The 19967-nt window shown below is 42.8% G+C and overlaps 1 protein-coding gene across 1 annotated transcript in view; it reads right to left on the bottom strand.

The window, feature by feature from the left end:
- Positions 1–19967, bottom strand: part of LOC311253349 (sodium/potassium-transporting ATPase subunit alpha-1) — a 28522-nt gene extending 8555 nt beyond the window's left edge. The window contains exons 1-10 of the mRNA XM_084347258.1: positions 19755–19967; positions 5421–5534; positions 4762–4821; positions 3296–3397; positions 3062–3163; positions 2468–2581; positions 1932–2066; positions 1108–1225; positions 757–1025; positions 365–673 (exon numbers count right to left, since the gene is read on the bottom strand). Coding sequence (XP_084203384.1) covers positions 365–673; positions 757–1025; positions 1108–1225; positions 1932–2066; positions 2468–2581; positions 3062–3163; positions 3296–3397; positions 4762–4821; positions 5421–5534; positions 19755–19766 — 1335 coding nt within the window. The 5' untranslated portion in view covers positions 19767–19967. The remainder of the gene's footprint in view (positions 1–364; positions 674–756; positions 1026–1107; positions 1226–1931; positions 2067–2467; positions 2582–3061; positions 3164–3295; positions 3398–4761; positions 4822–5420; positions 5535–19754) is intronic.

Below are 19967 nucleotides of genomic sequence, written 5' to 3'. Positions count from 1 at the left end.
GAGGAACACTGGTCTGGTTTTTAATGTAATTTTTATAACTGCTTGGAAAAAGGACATGATCAAACTGGAAAATGAGTCAGCAGTAGCAGGACTTCTGAATCCTGCCCACATAATGAGCGCACAAACTAAAGGCCTAGAACAGCAGAAAAGGCTCTCTTGTTGTTGAACAAAGGATGAAAGACAATGCAGACTTCTGTTTTTAGTTCTAAGAGCTAATTATTTCCCTAATAACATTCATTCGTGTGAAAACCTTTGTTCTGAGGGTTGTTGTCTCAGAGAAGTCTTAATACTTGGTATTATTTATTCAAGTAAACAGCGAGAGAGAAACACAACGGCAGGAGAACAGAGGCTAACAAAAACCTACCTTCAGGATGGGGAGGCCGCTCTGCTCAGCCAGGAAGACAGCGCGGTTGCAGAGTCCGGCGACTCTTGCCAGGGCAGCCCAGGTGGCCGAGGTCTTGTCGAAGGAGGTCCCGCTCTGGTTCTCGGTGGTGTCGGCCTCGTGGATCTGGTTGTCGAACCACATGTGGGCTACGGTCATCCTGTTCTGGGTCAGGGTGCCGGTCTTGTCGGAGCAGATGGTGGAGGTGGAGCCCAGGGTCTCCACAGCTTCCAAGTTCTTCACCAGGCAGTTCTTCTTGGCCATACGCTTAGCAGTCAGGGTCAGACACACCTAGAGATGGGATCGCTCGGGTCAGTTAGTCGTCTTTGGGATTATAATTGGACCTTTAATAGACAAGAAACAGCAGGACTCACAGTGACAGTAGCCAGGAGACCTTCTGGCACGTTGGCGACAATGATACCAATGAGGAAGATGACGGCCTCAAGCCAGGTGTATCCGAGGATGAGGGAGAGGATGAAGAAGGAAACGCCAAGGAAGACGGCCACACCAGTGATGATGTGGATGAAATGCTCGATCTCAATGGAGATGGGTGTGCGTCCAACTTCAAGTCCAGAGGCCAGTGTGGCGATGCGACCCATCACGGTACGATCTCCGGTGCTGATCACAACACCACGGGCAGTTCCTGTAGCAAGAACGATTCGATTATTGTCTTAAAAACAGAAAACACTGTCTGTGAATGGCTTTGATGCCTCCTGTCATCATACCTTCAACACAGTTGGTGGAGAAGAAAGCAATGTTTCTGGTCTCCAGTGGGTTCTCATTGGAGAAGTCAGGAGTACGAGTCTGGGGCTCTGATTCGCCGGTCAGAGAGGAGTTGTCCACCTGAGAAATGAAACATACGACTGTGATTGTCGGAAAAAGTGGCAACATCCGCCTTAGCTGCCAAAACAAACTTTCTCCACCAACGTTAAAAACTCTTTTCTGTGTGGTTACTCAGGGGGGCAGATGGCAGATTTGGGTCACATGGCACTCTGGATGCATTATGGCGCAACGGCTAAATGATGCAGAGGCAGGTGATGAGATACAACAATGAATGATGCAGAGGTTGATGGAAAGGCACGGGGCATAACTGGGTGTCGAGTTGAGTTTAGGGCCAAAAATGGGTCATAGACTTGTTTTCTGTCCTTGTAATAAGACTACGAGCGTGACTCCCTTTCTTACAGTAGTGACATCAAAGAAAAAGTCTCAGAGGGCAGTTTGGTGCTTCAAGCTCTGATAATTAAATGTTTGCAATATGAAGATAAACATGCTCGACATTTTGTTTGAAGATTAAAAACAACGGAGACTTAAAACGTGTTAACCGTAGCCCTTTTTAATTTCAAAAACAAGTACATGCCACTAACTTCAAGAGGTTCAAGGCACTAACAAATAGAAACGTTTTTCAAGTTGCAAGAGCACAGCAGTCGACTGAAATTTAAAAAGTCAAGGCACCCTCCTTTAATGTTTTAATGGAGAAATGGTTTTCAGGTTGTATTCCTTTAATATGGGTCCTAGATGGAAGTAAACAACTTGGATCAAGGGCACTCACCTTGCAGCCGTGGGCGGAGATGATTCGCAGATCAGCAGGGATCCTGTCACCACCTTTAACTTCCACCAAATCACCAACCACCACCTCCTCGGCGTTGAGGTGCTTCTTCTCGCCGTCACGGACGACCAGGGCTTGCTACGAGACGAGACACGACAGAGACAGACGGAAGAGAAAGTGAGACTGATGGCTTTCTTTTCTCTCTGTTTAAGCTGCATCTACTTCCACATCCTGAAAAAAATCTTATCTTGTTTTCAAGATAACAAAAATAATTCTTAACCTCTTGATTATTCAACAGATCTAATAAGATTCAGATGTCGAAGAAGACTGCATTGTTTTTGTACTACAAAGTGGGTAAGACCTTGAATTAGCATACTACAATTAAGAGCTGACATGAGGTTTCGTCAAAGAAGTGGTTTCAGTGTGCAACTCAGTGTTATGTCATGTTTTTCAGCAGTTTCTTGTGATCTTAGTACAAAAACAGTAGATGTGGATCAAAAGTCGAGGCAGTTACGTGAATAAAAACTATTGAGGGGTACCTGTGGGACCAGGTTCTTGAAGGAGTCCATGATCTTGGAGCTCTTGGCCTCTTGGTAGTAGGAGAAGCAACCAGTGATGATGACGACAGCAGAAAGCACGACACCAAGGTACAACTGTGAACGTTAAAAATACGTCATTTACTTTCCAGAAGGAGAGGAGACGTGTACTGTAAAGCTAACTAACTTTATTAAACCTACAAATTGATACATTGATTCAACATACTCTCGATTTCATCACCAACAAACATGATAAACAAAAGGCACCATAAAAAGATTTAAATATCAAACATCTTCTTGCTTTGCCCTCGTGAAATATCACCTTTTCATGAATTTCTTGGATAGCTCGCCAGTATGTGCCATCACAAACTTATACCGATATATTAATTGCACATACTGCCAATTATATCACGAAAAACTAAACAAAAAGTATCTTTAAAAAAAGTAAAAATCAAATCTCTTCTTGGTTTTCCCTCGTAAGAGATCAACATTTCATGAATTCCTTGGATAGCCTGCCACCTTGCCACCACATGATTAACCCACATAACATGCCGTCACATCAAGACATCACATGGATATTTGAGGACCTTTTCTTACATTATCATTCGCGGGCTCATCCTCCATTGCAGCCTGGATACCATAGGCCAGGAAACAGAGGATTGCACCAGTCCACAGAAGCATGGAGAAACCGCCAAACATCTGAGGGAAAACAGCAGCGAGATTTTGAGTAAGCACCTTCTTGATTTGTGAAAACTGTAAAAGCATCAATATTAACGACTGTACGAGCTGCCAAAGCAAATATTGTGCAGTTTACAGTGATGCTGGTGTTACCTGTTTGCAGAATTTGACCCACTCTGGGGTGGTGGGAGGAGGAGTGAGGGCGTTGGGACCATCACGGGCCAGAATCTCAGCAGCCTTCGCACTAGTCAAACCCTGACATGAGTAGGAAATGACATATTCAGTTACAATTGGTGATAAAACCTCAGATTCTCAGCCAGATGTGTCAACTGACTGATAGTTGACATGTTGGACGAGATAAACAACCATGTCCCATTATAAATACAGCAGCATTGGAAGCACAGCCTCATTGTTTTCGATCCAACCACACAACCACACAAACTCACTGACACATATTTAAGTCCAGTGGGGCGACTGTGGGTGCTACTAGTTGCCTAGCAACGCAGCATCAACAGAAAAACAGGGCCATTTCCTTCATCAGCAGGTAGGAGGAAGAAAACAGAGGGAAGAGGAAGGAGAAGAAAAAGGAGACCAGTGAAGGTAAAGAAGGACGGTTAACAAGAGGAGAGAAGACGAAGCAAATAGGATCATATGAAATCAGGGCACAGGGGCTTCTGCAGCTGATAAATTATTCACAACTGCTGCAAACACACACATGCAAGCAGTGCTTGGAGACCCCAGTTTAAAGACACCGATTAACTATTCTCCTTGATCTTTCCTGCATGACCAGGAGCACATTTGCATGAGGAGAGAAGACTAGATGGAGTGTGGCAACATCTATGCCATCAAGGTGCAGTTCAATATTTGCAGATTTTTATTTATTTGCTTTCTTGCTGAGATTTAGATGAGATGATTGGTACCACATTCATATCCGTACGGTAAATATGAAATTACAGCCAGCAGTCAGTTAGCATAGCTTAGCATAAAGAATAGCATAGCATAAAGACTACAAGGAATCAGCTAGCCTGGTTCTGTCTGAAAGGTAATCCTTATGCTTTATGTTTTTATGCTGAGCTAAGTTATCTGACTGCTGGTTGTGGCATTGGTTTCTGCTATGTGTTGAACACCAGCTGGTTTTTGCATTATTTATGACGAGTGTCGAGCACAGTGACACATTTGACGCTAATTATTTATTGGGAGGGAAAATCTGAATTCGAAATAGCATTTCCCTTGAAACTAGGAGAGACCTCAAGCAATAAACAAATGGCAACCATCCCCTTCCTCTTTGAGATGAGCCTGTAGTAGCTAATCACACCCTTGCTGACTCTTCCTTCATCACGATTGAGAAGATGTCTTTAAACAAAGTCCTCTGTTTAATTCATCTGGGCCTCATTTATCACTCAGCGACTGACAGACTGAAGAGAAAAGTGGAAGTTAATGGCCGCCAGTATTGTTCCTGATATCTGATCGCCATGATAAACGTAGAAGCGCTCCTTTTAAAAAGTACATCACCATGTCAGAGTTTGAAGACGAGAACTCTGGCTGTCAGCGCGACTTTTAAAGCTGCAGATGAGACACATTTCAAATGCAACACGTTCAGAAACAAACACTTCACTCACATTGTTGAGGTCCGTTCCATATTTGCGATTGAGCTCGTCAAGGGTCAGCTTGTGATCATCCTGCGAAGAGAAAAGAAGAGAAAACAAGGTGGCATCAGTCCAGTGTTTATGTCTGTGTGTGGAAAATACTGTATATATGTATGTGTGTGTTCAATGTGCCAAAATATCCAGTGACATTTACAGCACATTGTGTGCTGACCTTTCATTTTACAATGACAAAATTGGGGGAAAGAGTGAAAGGACAAGAAGAGAGAGAAGAGGAGAAGGAAAGAAGGAGGAACAAAAAGGAAAGGAAGGATAAAAGGGAAATAAGTAAGAGGGAGAGCAGAAGGAAGATGAGCAAATTGAGAAAAGGGGAGCATGAAATGAAGTGAGAAAGCACAAAAAGGCAGATAGAAGAAGACTGCTGCGACACCTAAAACTGAATATTGAACACTATATGTAAAAAAAAAAACCTGTCATGGATACTTCTTAAAATGTAATCAATGTGATTTTACATAAGAGAAAGGTCACAGAAACAGGTTGAAGTAAGAAAACCAACACAATAGAGGGGATGAGATAGTTACATATGAAGCAGGAGACAGCGGACAATCAGAGGAAGAAGGTCCTGAGGGCAGCAACCAGAGTGGAAACAACAAAAGTGAAGCTGAGACACTCACCATGTCCACTTCCTTCTTCAGCTCGTCCATATCCTTCTCTTTCTTCTTCCCCTTCCCCTTCTTCTTGCCGCCCTGCTCCGAGGTCGCAGCCAGCTCATACTGCTCACGTCCTTCCTAGAAACACAACGGAAGAGGGGAAAAAATGAGAAAACCCAACAGCAGCTCTAAAAAACAGATCATCTCCAAACTTACCATCATTACAGTGCTGATTTATAGATACAGAAAGGCAACTGGGTGGCAACATAGGCAGTGAAAGAACAACAGGTCGCTTCAGTCGAGTCACCTGAAGGTTTACAAATGTGCTTTGTTTGTTGCCGTTTCTCATTTTTTCTTTTTTGTGACTTTGTAGAGCACTTCTTAGGCAACACACTGGATTTGGTGTATGTCTTACGAAAAGCTATGTATGACTATGAATACTTTGGTGCGAGCTGTTCTCAAAAAGGCCCTGTATCATCCCAGAGCTCAACAACAACTCGGAAAAACAGGGAAAATTTTGGTACACGAGTTGTGGATATGTTGTTCGACTTTGCTGTTTGCCGTTAAAAATTGCTGCCAATGATGGAAACCAAAGGCCAAGAACTGGTTGCCATTTCTCAAAATGGTTGCCAATTTCAACTTGGCAACAGAGCCCTGTTATTTTATTATAAAATTCTTGTAAAGTTGCAGCTTTCTGTCAACTCAACAATCAAGCATCATTTGCTGTTTAGGTGGAGCTGCGTTTGGAGCAGTTTCAATGAGCAGTCTAGGAAAATGAGTCGACACATTAACTTGTGTGATTAAAAAGGTATTATGGGCCATTTCATCTTAAACTTTTAAAACAAAACTCCTATTCTTTGTGTTCCCTCATCAAAACTTGTGTGATGGCCGTTAGAGAAAAGACTGGGGGTAACAAAGGAGACCATGCATAAGTAACTCAGCCGAGTACCGCTGAGGTGTGTCCAAAGCAACGTGAGCATATCCGATGACTCAAAATGCCAGAAGACATTTTGTCATACCGCATCTTTTTTAAAGGCTCCATGTAGGTCAACGCACTTAGAAACCAGGAATGAAAAAAACGAGTAAACACGGCCTAAAACTGAGAAAAACTGTGGCCTAGATTGGGAAGAAAACCTGCCAAAAGCATGAACAGTCCAAGAAAGAAAGAGTCACCTCTTTACTTGTCACAAATAGTTAGGTTGTGAGATAAAGAGCTCTGTTGGACGAGCAGACGAGTGATACAAGTTTTGGCTTTTGTGGGCACCAGTGCCATCTGTTACTGCAGAAAGAGCTCCGTGGGGACCTACTTTCTCTGGATATCCAAACTTTTGAAAGGCTTTCTATAGTGAGAGTAGCTTTTCATCAACTATCCTCAATGTGTTCGAGTCCAACTCCACCACTCTGCTTTACTATCAGTGTATTTTGAGTAGGGCTGCACTATTAAACGAATACTGACCGTGATCACAATTTTGGCTTACCACAATTAAATGAACGCGATCGACTGTGATGCTGATATTTAAAATGCATCATTCGCTGCTTGAAAACTGAAATCATCACTACCCGCCAAACACCAGGGGGCGATCAAGATGTTTTGGCCTTGTGCTTGAGCTGTGGCAGCCTCTACAAAAAAGTACCAGGATGTTGTGCCTTCAGTCCAGAGAAGAAGAGTTGTATATAACAGAAAGCAGACGTGCAAAATGAAAATGTCTGGAGCAAAAGGCGAAGAGCGAGTCCCTCAAAACGGATCATCATCTGCATGAGACTGCAAAAAACACAACAGACTGCAGTCCAACAAATGCATCAAGGCCAAGAAGTCAAGCTGCAACGATTAATCGATTCATCGTCATTAATCACCAGCTATTTTGATAATTGATTAATCCGTTTGAGTATTTTTTTAGGAAAGAAAAGTCAATATTCTCTGATTCCAGCATCTTAAATGTGAATGTTTTCTGGTTTCCTTACTCCTAAACTGAGTATCTTTAGGTTGAGTAAGTCATCTTGGGTTTTGGGAAAAGCTGATCCATTTGCTGACATTTCATGGACCAAACTACTGATCGATTAATCAAGAAAATAATCGACAGGTTAATCGACAATGAAAATGATCACCAGTTGCACCCCTACCAAGAAAATCGCTCACTGAATCCACATCAGGTGAAGAAGAACCTTATTTCAATTGATTTTGAGTATTGATCCACATTAATCCATGTACAAGTAAAACCCAAGATATCAAAATTATTTCTTAAACATGATTACCAACGGCAGGTTTTTACTGATCAGCAGAATGTTTTGCAACACAGGCTGCAACTAATGATTATTCACACTGTTGATTCATCTGTTGATTAATTTCTAGATTAATCGATTAGTTGTTTGGTTGTTTAAGTTTCCCAACGCTACAGATGACATCCTCAAATGTCTTGTTTTGTCCACTATCCAACGATATTCAGTTTTCTTTCACAGAGGAGTAAAAAATTCAGAAAAATATTCACATTTAAGAAGCTGGAACCACAGATTTTTTACTGCCTTTTCTTATAAAATCATTAAAAACACATCTGAAAATCTATTTACTCCTATCAACAAAACAACTCAAGCTCAAGAATGACACTTTGACTGTGTGCATGCATCAACAATGAAACCAAAGGGCGGAGTGAGTGTCATGTGGTTTTCGGTCAGTTGGAAGATAAGCGCTTTTTTTGTTGCATGGTGAGACAGATTAGGCGGCGGGGTGGGAAAAAAAAACAAAATTCACTCGTTTAAACACCCACATTTTGCAATAATGGTCGTCACTGTGTGAGCGAGAAGAAATACACAGAGCTTTACTCATTCACCAACAGCTTTCCTACACATGAACTCGCCAATTAAGCACCACAGCCAAACCCCAGATTGGAAAGATAAACCACACTGGAGTCGTTTGCTGGTAATCACACATCGGGACATTTTGTTGATTTTAAACTCTGACTGTGACACAAATTCTCTCGCTGTAGGCAGCACAGATTAATTAAAGAAAGAGTATTTCTGAGTCTCACAGAAACAACCGCACATCCTTACAGAAATAACCCGAATTTGTGTGCTTATTCTCTCACTTGACATCCCGTATCACACTATCAGCTCTGGCACTTGAGCACAGTGACAGTCAGCCTCTCGTCTATCTGTCTGTCTGTCTCCTCCACAGACATCCCCCCTCTCGTTATCAGCGGCCACTGCAGAGCAACAAAGGCCCGAGTGAAGATTGTGTCTGCGAGCCAGAGGGTGGTGAGACGGAGTGACAAAGAGAAGGTGAGATAGGGAGGAAGAAAGAGGGCCGGAGAGACAGACGGACGTGAGGGTAGAAGTGAAATTAAACCCCCAAGAAGATCCAAATTCAGCAAAAGTGAGAACTGAATATCAAATAAAACAAATAAAACTGATGAAAATCACTTAACAGTATCTCCTACCTGACGCAAAATTTGTCGCAGAGTCAATCTGCTGTTAACAATCCCCATCCTGCCAGATGTCTCGGTGCAGATATAATCAGGTGAGTTGACACCAGAGCCTGTGAGAGCCTGGGTTTATTGACACCCCACCCAGGATTAATTATTCCACGTTATCCAGATGGCAGGCGTCGCAACGCATGATATAAATTTAACAAGGATATAGACATCCTGCTTACACACTATCCAGTCTACCATAACTGTACTGTAAAAAAATGGCTTTTTATCTAAAGATAGTTGTTGCACCTGCAAACTGGGATGGTGTAATGTGATGAAATAAAGTAGGCATGAGACTATTATCACTCGTGATAATCCTGATGATGTAAATCCACCACAATCAACTTGTCTATACCGTTTTCCCTCAAATATACCAGGAAATAACTTTGATTTGTCAACCGTTGCATGATTTGATCACCCTCTACTGTACTTTGTCTTTGTCTTTAGAGCTTATTAGTATACTGTATGCTAGCTTAGGCCTGGGCAACTATAGCGCTAAATATCGACAGCATCGATTAGCATCCAGGGGTGCTATAGATTGTGTACATCATTATGTACAAGCAGCAATAGCAGCGTCACTTAACAGGTGATGAATGTGTGTGTGCTTACCTCAGAGAGGTAGAGAAAGTTAAGCCTATGTGTGTGTTTCAGGTAGGTAACTGGAGATCGCAACACTAGAAGCCAACATCGATTAGCAGTTAAGGCCTATCTATAATTCAGCACAGTACAAGGCTCAGAGGTGTTAGCATGTGACTGCTAATGAGCCATTTGCCTGCATGCAACACCACAGCGTGCACCAGCCATTTTGGAAACTCTTCAGAAGGCCATATAGTGGACACAAAATGACCCGGTTGGGACCAAATATGGACATCCTGCACACAGTCCCAGACAGTCATGGAAATATGCTAACTAATATTGTTTTTCTACTGCGTTCGCCTTTTCAAGTTTCCCAGAGAGTCACCAGAGCAGAGTGTGTGATCCCAGCACATGTTGTTATTGTTGCTCGAGCCCCCTGGCCGGCTAAGCTGGGAAAACACTGAGTCTGGTTCTGGATTGCAGCGGCCAGATCGCAGCCTCTGGACCCCCGAGGGCCCCCGGGGGCCATCTGGCTTCAGGCAAATAACTCACAAACAGTGGTTCAGAGCCTGAAGATGGAATGTAGAGCTGTTTCCATCAGACATACCGAAGTATTAGTTTATTTTTATCCATGTAACAATGATAATGCTGTCAATATTTCAATATAATCAAATAACTCTTAAATAAAGGCATTCTTGCTTTTTGTTTGTTTGCTTCTAATAAAGATTTGGTCATAAATTTGGACATCAATACTTGGATACAGATGAAGCTGAATGGGTTGAAACAATAAGTCAAGTCATTGATCGACCACAGTTTACGTTTACTCAGCAGAGAGCATACCTCTGCCAAAGCCCAACAGACCCCTTTATCCGCATCAAATTGTACTCACTTGTAGATACCAGACACCTTAAAATGCCTGATTCTTTTTGCAATATTAAAAGAAAGTGAGAAAAATTCCTGGATCCGTCCATTTATCAGGAACCAAACCAAATGTTACTAGTGTCTATTCTGGACTCAGAGTCATCATCATGCATCAAAGTTGAATGGAAATCTGTTCAGTAGTTGTGGCGTAATCCTGCTGACAACTGACCGACCAATGGACGGATCAACCAACCAACCAACCAACCAACACAGGCAAACAAAACACAACTTTCTTGGTGGAGTTAATTATCAACTGATCATTTGAATACATTACACAAGTCTCCAATCTAAATATCTGCCTGTTTTCTTTGTCTTTTATGATTTTTAACTGAACATATTTTTTACAACACTACAGACCTTTCTGAAGTACCCATAATCACCCACAAGTGTGTTACAACACACCACAAAGTGCATTTTGTGACAATGATAGATAACAGCAAATGACTCACATACTCGCTCTTTGTTTACCTGAGGAGTTTACACAGTGTCCAGTAAGCCTGTACATGCGCAAGATCCCAAACACCTGATATTTCAACTGCACCAGCAAAACTAAACAAACAGAAATGGAAGAAATGCCAAGATATAAATGTTACATCACTTCAGGGCACGTCGTCTCTGATAACAGACTCAAACAGTTAAAGTAAAACTGCCATTTCCTGTTCTAGAGTCTGCTCCCGTAGTAGACTTGTTTACATCTTGACGAGCAGCAGTCGAGCCAGAGCTGCTGCAGTCCCCCCCGTGTCTGCTCTCGACATTTCCTTTAAAAGACAGAACAAACGCAACAGTTTTCTAGCCTCTCGCTTGCTCTGCTTAGCCAATCACAGCGTTCGCTCCGGCTTCCTTCAAGTGGCAGTGAAATCTTAGTTTTATCTCGTCTGAAATATAAACACAAACAGAGCGAACACGCTTTTTTTTCTCTGATAAGCTGGTTAAAAATATCTCCGGCCAACATGTGGCATTTGCAAATCGGACTTCACCGGAAGAAAAACCTGCTTATGACACATGTCTGAACTTCTTCTGTCTCGATTCTTCGTTCTGTTTTCTCTCTTTCATTGAACTTCTCTGTAGTTCTGAGTTTGGTGTATGCACAGTCATTTCACGCCTTAACTCGACACTCTTGAGTATGCAGGGCCTTGGAGGGGAAGTCCCATTCAAATCACATGGTGTCACTGTTAACTAACCACGACAAGCTCACTTAAGAGCTGCAGGGAGACCTGTCTGGGATTTAGTCAGCTTACTCGTGTTACTCACGTTGTACAGAAATGAGTGTGCCCAATGCGAACCACTTACTGAGACATCTTAAATCACAGAGGTGATGGTGTGCGTTTAACATGCACTTATCCTCAGTCCATCCATCTTCTGGCCACGATGGACCATAAATCGGCTCTGACAGATTACAGGTGTCTACTACAGGCATCAACCTCGGCCGGCACGCCAGAGTCTAAACTGTATTTGCATATTTGCTCACCAGCACCTCCATTATCTTCACACGTGTGTATAGTCTACTGTTTAGGGCTAATACTCCGAGAAAAAACTAATAACAGCACAGACACCACAGCTCGTTACAATCTGATTTAGTGATGAGGAGGTTCTTCTGATTTCAGCCCAGAATCGCAGTATTATGAGCATCTGGACTTTGAAGAGACATGGCATGTCGCCATATTTCATATTGTTGCACCTCCTCTCTACGTGTGACATTCCCGGTTTAATGGTGGCGTCCATGGTGTGATTAAGTTTCTGAATATGTTTTTTTTTGTGAGTTTATATTCTCAGTAAATATTTGTGTTTTCTTCTTGGAGATTTTTTTCCTCGGAGCTAAAATATCCAAGATATATCCTCATAAATATCTGACTTTATGATCTCCAGGAGTTTAATCTCCAAGAATATTTATATTATTTCAAGTTTTTTCTCCTAATTTGTAACTTTAACTTCACAGCATTTCTAATTTGGTTCTTGCAAATGTACAAGTTTAATCTCAGATAATATCCAAGTCTTTTCTCATAAATTGACAACTTTGATCTTGGAAATTCAGACTTTTTTGCCCTATATTTGTTATCATTACTTGTTTGTTTTTTTACCTGAGTGAGCTTAAGGGACTTCAGCATTTCTAAACTCTTGGCTAAAGCCCTGGTTAACAGTAAGGAGGAGACCGTTCTGTTCGTCTTGGACATGACGTCATAGTCGAACAATTCTCTGGCGGTGATTTGGGAACATTACCACCAAGTTTAAAGCCCAGCTACTTACACTAATCATTATATGAGACACCACAGTGAGGTGTTAATGCCAAATTATGTTTCAATACAGATACGATGCTATTTAACATTTTACAGGAGGATCCTGCAGTGTCACCTCTAAATACATCCCATGTTTTTACTTCCACGCTTGACTTTTTCGATACAGCACCGTGTCTCAGATGTTCTCCAACAAGAAAAGCAAACCTGAACACTTTGAGCACAACGAGGTCAAGATGAACATCACCGACCTCGGAAGCAACGGAGCAGGAGGAGGATGTATTGACAGAGAAAAAGTAAATAATCAAAGTGTAAGGAGGAACAAAGAGAAGGAAGGTGAGAGGAGGGCACGGAAGGATCCTATGGTGCAAAGAGATGACAGAAAGAAGAGGATAGAAGTGAAGAAGTGGAGGCTTTGATGAAAAACAAACATGGCAAACTGGTGTGGGATCTCTGTCTCACCACACACACACACACACACACAGTAGCCTACTGGACACAGAACAATGAGTCCTTTGTCCAACTTCCATAAAATCTGCATCAAAAACACAAACAAAAGGCTCAGGACTCTTTTCATGTGACTGTTAAGACCACGGCCATGTGGGCTACTTTATCTGGCAGTGAGGCTGAGCCACATTCATTGTCCTCGCAGCCTTTGTGGGAATTTCAAATTGGACTATAACCAATGAACAAAACTTTATAAATTCGGCTCAGTGATGGGTGTGATTATTTTCCTACGTCGCCCTGGAAGTGTCGACTAAATCTGATCACAGCAGATTACGTGCTGAAACGCCTCAGTCAGTGACGTCAAGTTTTTATTAGTGAATAAGGAGAAACTGATCCTGATTCAGCTGACGAGTGTGAGGGAAGCTTCTGAAGTTATATACTTTGCTCAAGACACTGAATGAAATCTTACTGGACTTGAGGGCTGGGTGATAAAATAAAACTGCAATATTTTTAGGCTAACATTATACTAAGAAAAGACAACACTCATGCCATTTAACGATATCCAAAATCCAAGACGATACACCCTCAACAAAATACGATCGATGTCAAATTGGAAAAAACTCGTCGTTTGGAACATTTTGACCCAAAACAAATTGGTTCAGGATCTGAAAAGTTGTTTCCCAACTGGAACCAACAGATCGCAGGTTCGTTCTTGACCTGGAGTGTGAACTGAAGTGGGGATTTCATACTCTACAGGTTGTTGTGCATTTGCAAAACCCTCTGTTGGTCAATGATAGGTCCCTGGTGGCTAGATATAGTCAAAATTACAAGAATCTCGGACAAAACCGGGCCGAAGAACAAGAGCTGATTTGGTGGAATGTGGGCCACAGAAGCCTTTAGAGGCGGATCAAATAGCTGAATGAATGAACCTTCGCCGCATAGCAATAAAAACCCAAAGAAAACAAGAATTTCGGAGGCCTCTCTCGCCGCTTTACCAGCTCTTATTCTCTCGCCTGAGAGAACAACGTCCCTGAAGGCTCAGACCGACATCAGAGGAGAGCGTCCGGTCAAGCGGTCGCATATTTTAAAAGCACACAACTCTTTTTACAGGCGGACTTGAATTCCTCTGAACGGTCCTTCGTGGAGCCACGCTCTTTTGCCAGATACACAAGCTGCTCATTCAACTGTGCAGACACACACACACACACACACACAAACACAGTCCTGGGACTTTGCCCCGTTGCCACCGGCGACTATTGCCACACCTCTCGGGATATGTGAATGGACCGAGTCAAGTGTTGAAGCCCCTCCCCCGTCCTCTCTCGTTCTCCCTCCCCCTTTCCCACCCCCGTCTCCTCTCCCATTTCCCTCCCCTCCTCCTTTATTCCTTCATTTCCTCCGACTACCTCATTCTCTGTTCAAACAGTGAAAAGAAAGTGTGTTAATTTACACGGGGGCAGCGTTTAACACTCTCTTCACGTCCTGTGCAACTTTCAGCTTTCTCCAAGCAGAACAAAAGTGGATGAATGAATCAATGTGTTTGGTTGTTGGAAACTTTGCGGGCACTATGCGAGTGCCAGGGTGACGCACAGCGCCGCTGAAATATTCAAAACGCCTCCATCCTTAGAAAATCTGCTTAAAATGTTTCATTCTTTTATCCTAACTGTCACTGGGAAGTTTTATTTGTTCCTGTAAAGTTAATATAACTGTAAATCATGTGAATGTGGTAAACTACCTCTTAAATTAGCCCCGAACCATTTAAAAATGTAAAATAATCTCTGCTGACCTGAAATGGGAAGTAGCTTTAATAAAAGTTGATAGGAAAGCTCTGTTTTGATAGCCTGAATACAGCTGAAACTAATGCATTGGAGAAAATAGTTAAAACTGCATCGAAAATGGCTTACCACTTCATCCCATCCTTCTGTTTTGGCACCTTTAAGGTATATTTTGTCTCATATATCAAAGACGTTTTGTGTATTTCATACAAGGAAGTGTTTAAAAAGTCAAAAGTAACAGCCAAGCTATAAATACAAACAGATCGAGATGAATTCATCTTCATTTGTGTTCCTAAGACTTTTATTTTGTGTGCCAAAGACGTCTTCTCTTCTTGCCGTGGTATCTTAAGAGGTATCGAGTCATTCTTTCTACTTGATTTGGAAATTCTGGTATCTCGACAACCTCATTTTGATGTTTTTTACTGATTTATAATAGTTTTATTAGTAAGCTGTGTCGTTCTGTCTTTCATGCACTATGAGTTCACCAGGTCCACTCCACTCAAATGTCAAAAAACCTTCAAAAATCAGTGGAAAAGTCCTTCAGCCTTCATAAAAATGTGTGTTTCTTGGCTTTTCTTGCTGGAACAATGCGGATTCCTCGTATATCAAAGTGAAAAATAAGGTGTAAGCGATGATCTTAAGTCATTTTATGAGACAAAAGGCCTTCTTTCCATAGGCCGATATTTCATTTTGTACTCCTCAAGATAAATTGCTCTCTATGTGGGAAAAAAACAAGATGCTTAAGAGCTGAAAGGCGACCTAGAAGCTGCCTCTGGACGGGAATGAATGAACCGGTAAATCAATGCCTCTTTTTTCTTCACTTTGAGGCCTTAACCACACCTCCGTGACATTAGCTGGCCGAGACACCATAGCTACAAGTTGCATCATTTCCTCAAGAGGGAGAAAAGCTGAATGTGTCGCACATATTTATCTGAAATATTTAGGACTTCCTGGGTTTTCATGCTGTCATAATCACATGAGCAATTTGCCCGGTGATGTCTTTCCTCTGCCATGTTTTCCTCATGTAGGAGATTGTGTGGACAAGAGGCAGAGGGAACAGTGCACTCTGGAGTTTGTTATTTTTAATGTTCGACTTTTTGCTGAGCAACAGGCTCGCAGTGAAAGTTCAAAAAGAGCTGCCACAGAAAACAAATCGCACGGCTCAAGCTGCTTAGCCAAACAGAGGCGAAGACGGAGGGAGGGATGGCATGTGGAAGGATGGTAGGGAAGAGCAAGAAAAGGATAGCGAGCGAGCGAAACAGCAGAAAGATGGATGAAACAAGGTACGAAGAGGAAGGGTGGAAAAAGAGGGGAGTCAGAGATGGAGTGAGCGTGAAAGAGAGAGGAAGAAACGAGAGAGTACTCTGTGTTCTGTCACAGACAAGAGGTGGCGTGTGACAAAAGCCCCGGTTAATACGCAATGACTGCCGAGCGGAAAGAATGTTAAATCCTCAGAGGGAGAGAGGGAACGAGACGGAGGGACGGAGGGAAGGAAAACAGGTACAAACAGGGAGAACAAGGGGGGAAACGGACTGTAAAGAATGGATGTGAAGGTGGGGTCGGGGTGCCCCTCCGGCCGAGATTAAGAGCGGCCCGAGGGCTGACGTCCCGGGTCAGCTCACAGTGGGAAGAGCAGTGTGAAGGGTCGCCCGCTCGGAGGGGTGGTTTGCGGTCGAGCGTTGCCATCTGTGGCCGCTAAAGAGACGGATCCAAGCAAACGCACGGATCCCATTTGGACACGGAGCCAGTTCTGGTCTGGTTTATGCAACTAATGCTGTTAGGTTAGGCAAGTTTAAATAATAAAGATTCCAGAGTTCAACAAAAAAATGCCACCAACTTTGTCACTACATTCAACGATCACCAAAAAAAGGTTTTGTGGCTAAGAAATCGATAGAGGATCTCTGAAAAGTCTCTTGGATACGCATCCGTTACCAGGAAAAGTGTCTGGAAGTACAGCTCCAGGCTACCGGCTCGTCTTTGACGTGTAGTTGGTTTTCTTTTCAAGTTTCTTTGGACACGCACAAGTAGACCGGAAAAGAGGATCGATTGATTGAACTTCGATTATCGAAAACTGAAAGCAAATTTCAATCAATTCACCTGTAGTTCAAAGCATTTTGATCCAAACACATTGGTTCAGAACCAAAAGTATTTGGTTCCCAACTGCGACCAAAAAAATGCAGGTTTTCCTCGTCTTGAAGTGCAAACCAAGGTGGGGGAATCGCTAAACGCCCTCCATGATGACATATCCTTAATTAAACTGTTTCGTTAGATAGCACCAAGGCTCCAAGAATCTTGAACTGAACCGGTTCAAGAACCAGACTTATTTGGTGGAAAAGGGTCAGTAAGGTTTGCCTGCATACACCTTTAAATCTCTCCACAGATGGATGCGACACGGTTCATGTGAACTACACTCACACAATGTGCACATGCTGCAAGCCTTTAATAAAAAAAGCAAAATCCTGAGCTTATGACAGATTTTACCTCGAACTAAAGCCTGCTAATCTGCCCGTTATAAATCCAACGCACCTTTCAAGCGTAACAGCTTTCACTCTTCTCATCTACCTTCAAACGCAGCCGGACGAACTGAACTTTCTCACACTTGTGTTCTTTAATTACATCATTTATGTAGTTGTGACTTGTGTCAGTGCAGATATTTTGCTGGTGAAACTGACACCTTAACAGTTCCCTTACTGGGAAAACCGAAGGCAACGACGAGAAAGTCTTTCTCGTCTGTCACCGTTACAAAGTGGGCTTTTTTAAAATCACTGTCAGCTTTATAATTCAGACAGTTAGGGAGGGAAAAAAATGAGTCAGGTAGTGTTATGAAATATTTAGTTGGATTCCCCCTGTCGGTCTCCTGTGGGTTCGACAGCTGTCTCCCAATTCCTGCTCTGCAATCGCTGCCCAGTTTACCAGTCAGCGGAGAGACTGCGGTAAGAAGAGATGAAGCCGCATCTTATGCTACTTATATATCTTATAAGTCGTACACATAAGGGGAATTATCCACTAAAATATGACAAATTAAAGCTTAAGGAGTGAATCTTTCCCCCGCCTCCTCTCCATCATGTCTGGGAGCCAAGTTTCTCGACAGTGGCAATGCGGCAACTGGTGCCTCTTGGCTCCCCCCAAACATCACCTCCCCCCTCTGAAGCAATCAATCTCTCCTCTCAGCTCACTTGATTTTTTTTTTCTTTTTTCTGTTTATTGCACTGTTGCTGTCGATGTGATGAGGACACACCGAAGAGCATAAAAAGGGCAGCAAAAGGGTAATCTCATATTATAAATGAGGCGGGGAGGTGCGTGTCCAAAACACGAGGGGTGGAGTGGGAAAAAAAACAATCACCGCTGCTGCCAGAGTCGTCTCATACCTGAGCTCCCTCTCTCCATTACAACAAAACAACTTCTCATCCTCCCCTCTTCCTCCTCCTTCCTCGCACCAGGGGAGGCTCTGTAGTGGCGATTATCTCGTCCAAGTCTGGCTATTTGTCTATGCCAGGAGAGGAGAGGGGAGGCAGTGGGGGAGTGGAGGGAGGTTGGATGGGGGCAGGGCATGGCTTTCATCACATATCGGGAGGAGAGAAAAAAAAAAGAAGAAGAAACCCCAGCAGCAGCCAAGAAGAGAGGGGCGAGAGAAGATTTTCAGAATCGTAAATGAGCTGCGAGGAGAAAAAAGGAGGAAGGAAGCGAGACTGAATGAGCCATTCTGCTTCACATCTCCCGCCAGATCTCTCTCTCTGTCCATCTTTCTCTCCCTCCATCCAACTCTCCATCCCTCGCAGGCCGAATAGATAATGAGTGTTTCTGTTGCGCAGCATGGCAGGGTGTGGCGACGGCTGATATTTCATACGACATGGGGGGGGGGTTCGATTTCAAACCCCAAACAATTCAAGTTTGCGGAGGATGACGGCTGGGTTTGGTGCTAAAAACCTCACACTCTTAGGACAAAAAACATGTTAATGAGAGGAAAGATCACAAAAACACACGTCTCCAAGGAAAAGATGCTTCATGATCAACTTTGTCACCAATCTGATGGTGCAAATGTCACATTTTTATGAGGTTATTTGATTTTTTTTAAATGCCAGTTCATTTGCATCATGCCTCAAAAGCAGACACACTAAGTCATCTCCCCTAAAAACAAAAAAAAGGTGCGTAGATCTGACTTCAGATAAGTTTAATACAATCAGTCATGGAGCTGTGAATCTCCCAGCAGCAGCAGCAGAAGAAGAAGAAGCAGAAGAAGAAGAAAACGTGGGTTGGACTAGAAAACATATCCCTCCCACTGCCAAAGCCATTATACCCAGAAAACACAGCTGCTGACTCCCAAAAAAAATGCTCCAAAATAGCAAAACAAAACGCTGCGAGCATCAAGTGATGGAGAAACTACTCCACTTATGTCTCCATGTCGTGAAATTCACACGTTTCAAGCGCATACTTGGCACTTAAATGGGACTAAAATAGCCCTCCAGACCGTGAAATCACCCCCAGGCAGCCATTCAACACACTTCTCCCTCAGTTCAAACGCTTTTTTTTTTCTTCTTATTTCCACAGCTGCATCGTCGCTAGCTTAGCTAATGCCGTTAGCTAGTGAAAAAAAAAAACTTTGACAGCCGAGAACATCCCGTTATGTAACCGGACACCGCGCCGTTTGAAGGCAGGGGAGCATCTTTAACACCGTGAGACGTGGAAACTTTTGAGTTGGCTGAATTCACGTGAAACGAGGTGGTTTTGTGTTAAAACACGGAAGCCGTTTAAGTAGTTCTGAACGGGGAAAAAAGGAGGCTTATCTGGACACATGTGATGCCTCCTCCGCCGCCCGGAGCCCGTGACAACATCAACATCGATTAAAAAGTCAACCACTTGTTTGAATGGCGAAGTTTAAAAACACACTTTTCTCTTTCTGTTTCTTTTTTTTTTTCCACAAAACGAGACAACATGTATACTCACTCCTCTTCCCATGGTTGCGAAGACTTTCTTCCCAGTTCAAGTAAAAATTGAGGAACAAAAATCCACCTTAAAAATTTATGTACAGTAAAAAAACAAAAATATATTAAAACAAATAAAACTCCTGGATGTGCCCGGTGTTATTTTTTTTTTTATGGTTTTTTTTATATATATTTTTTTTTCTTCAGCACGTGTCACTCCTCCAGAACACACATC

Source organism: Pagrus pagrus (assembly GCF_965226575.1).
Source record: "Pagrus pagrus genome assembly, chromosome: 24".
Classification (NCBI taxonomy): domain Eukaryota; kingdom Metazoa; phylum Chordata; class Actinopteri; order Spariformes; family Sparidae; genus Pagrus; species Pagrus pagrus.
This window is presented reverse-complemented; position numbering and strand designations above follow the sequence as displayed.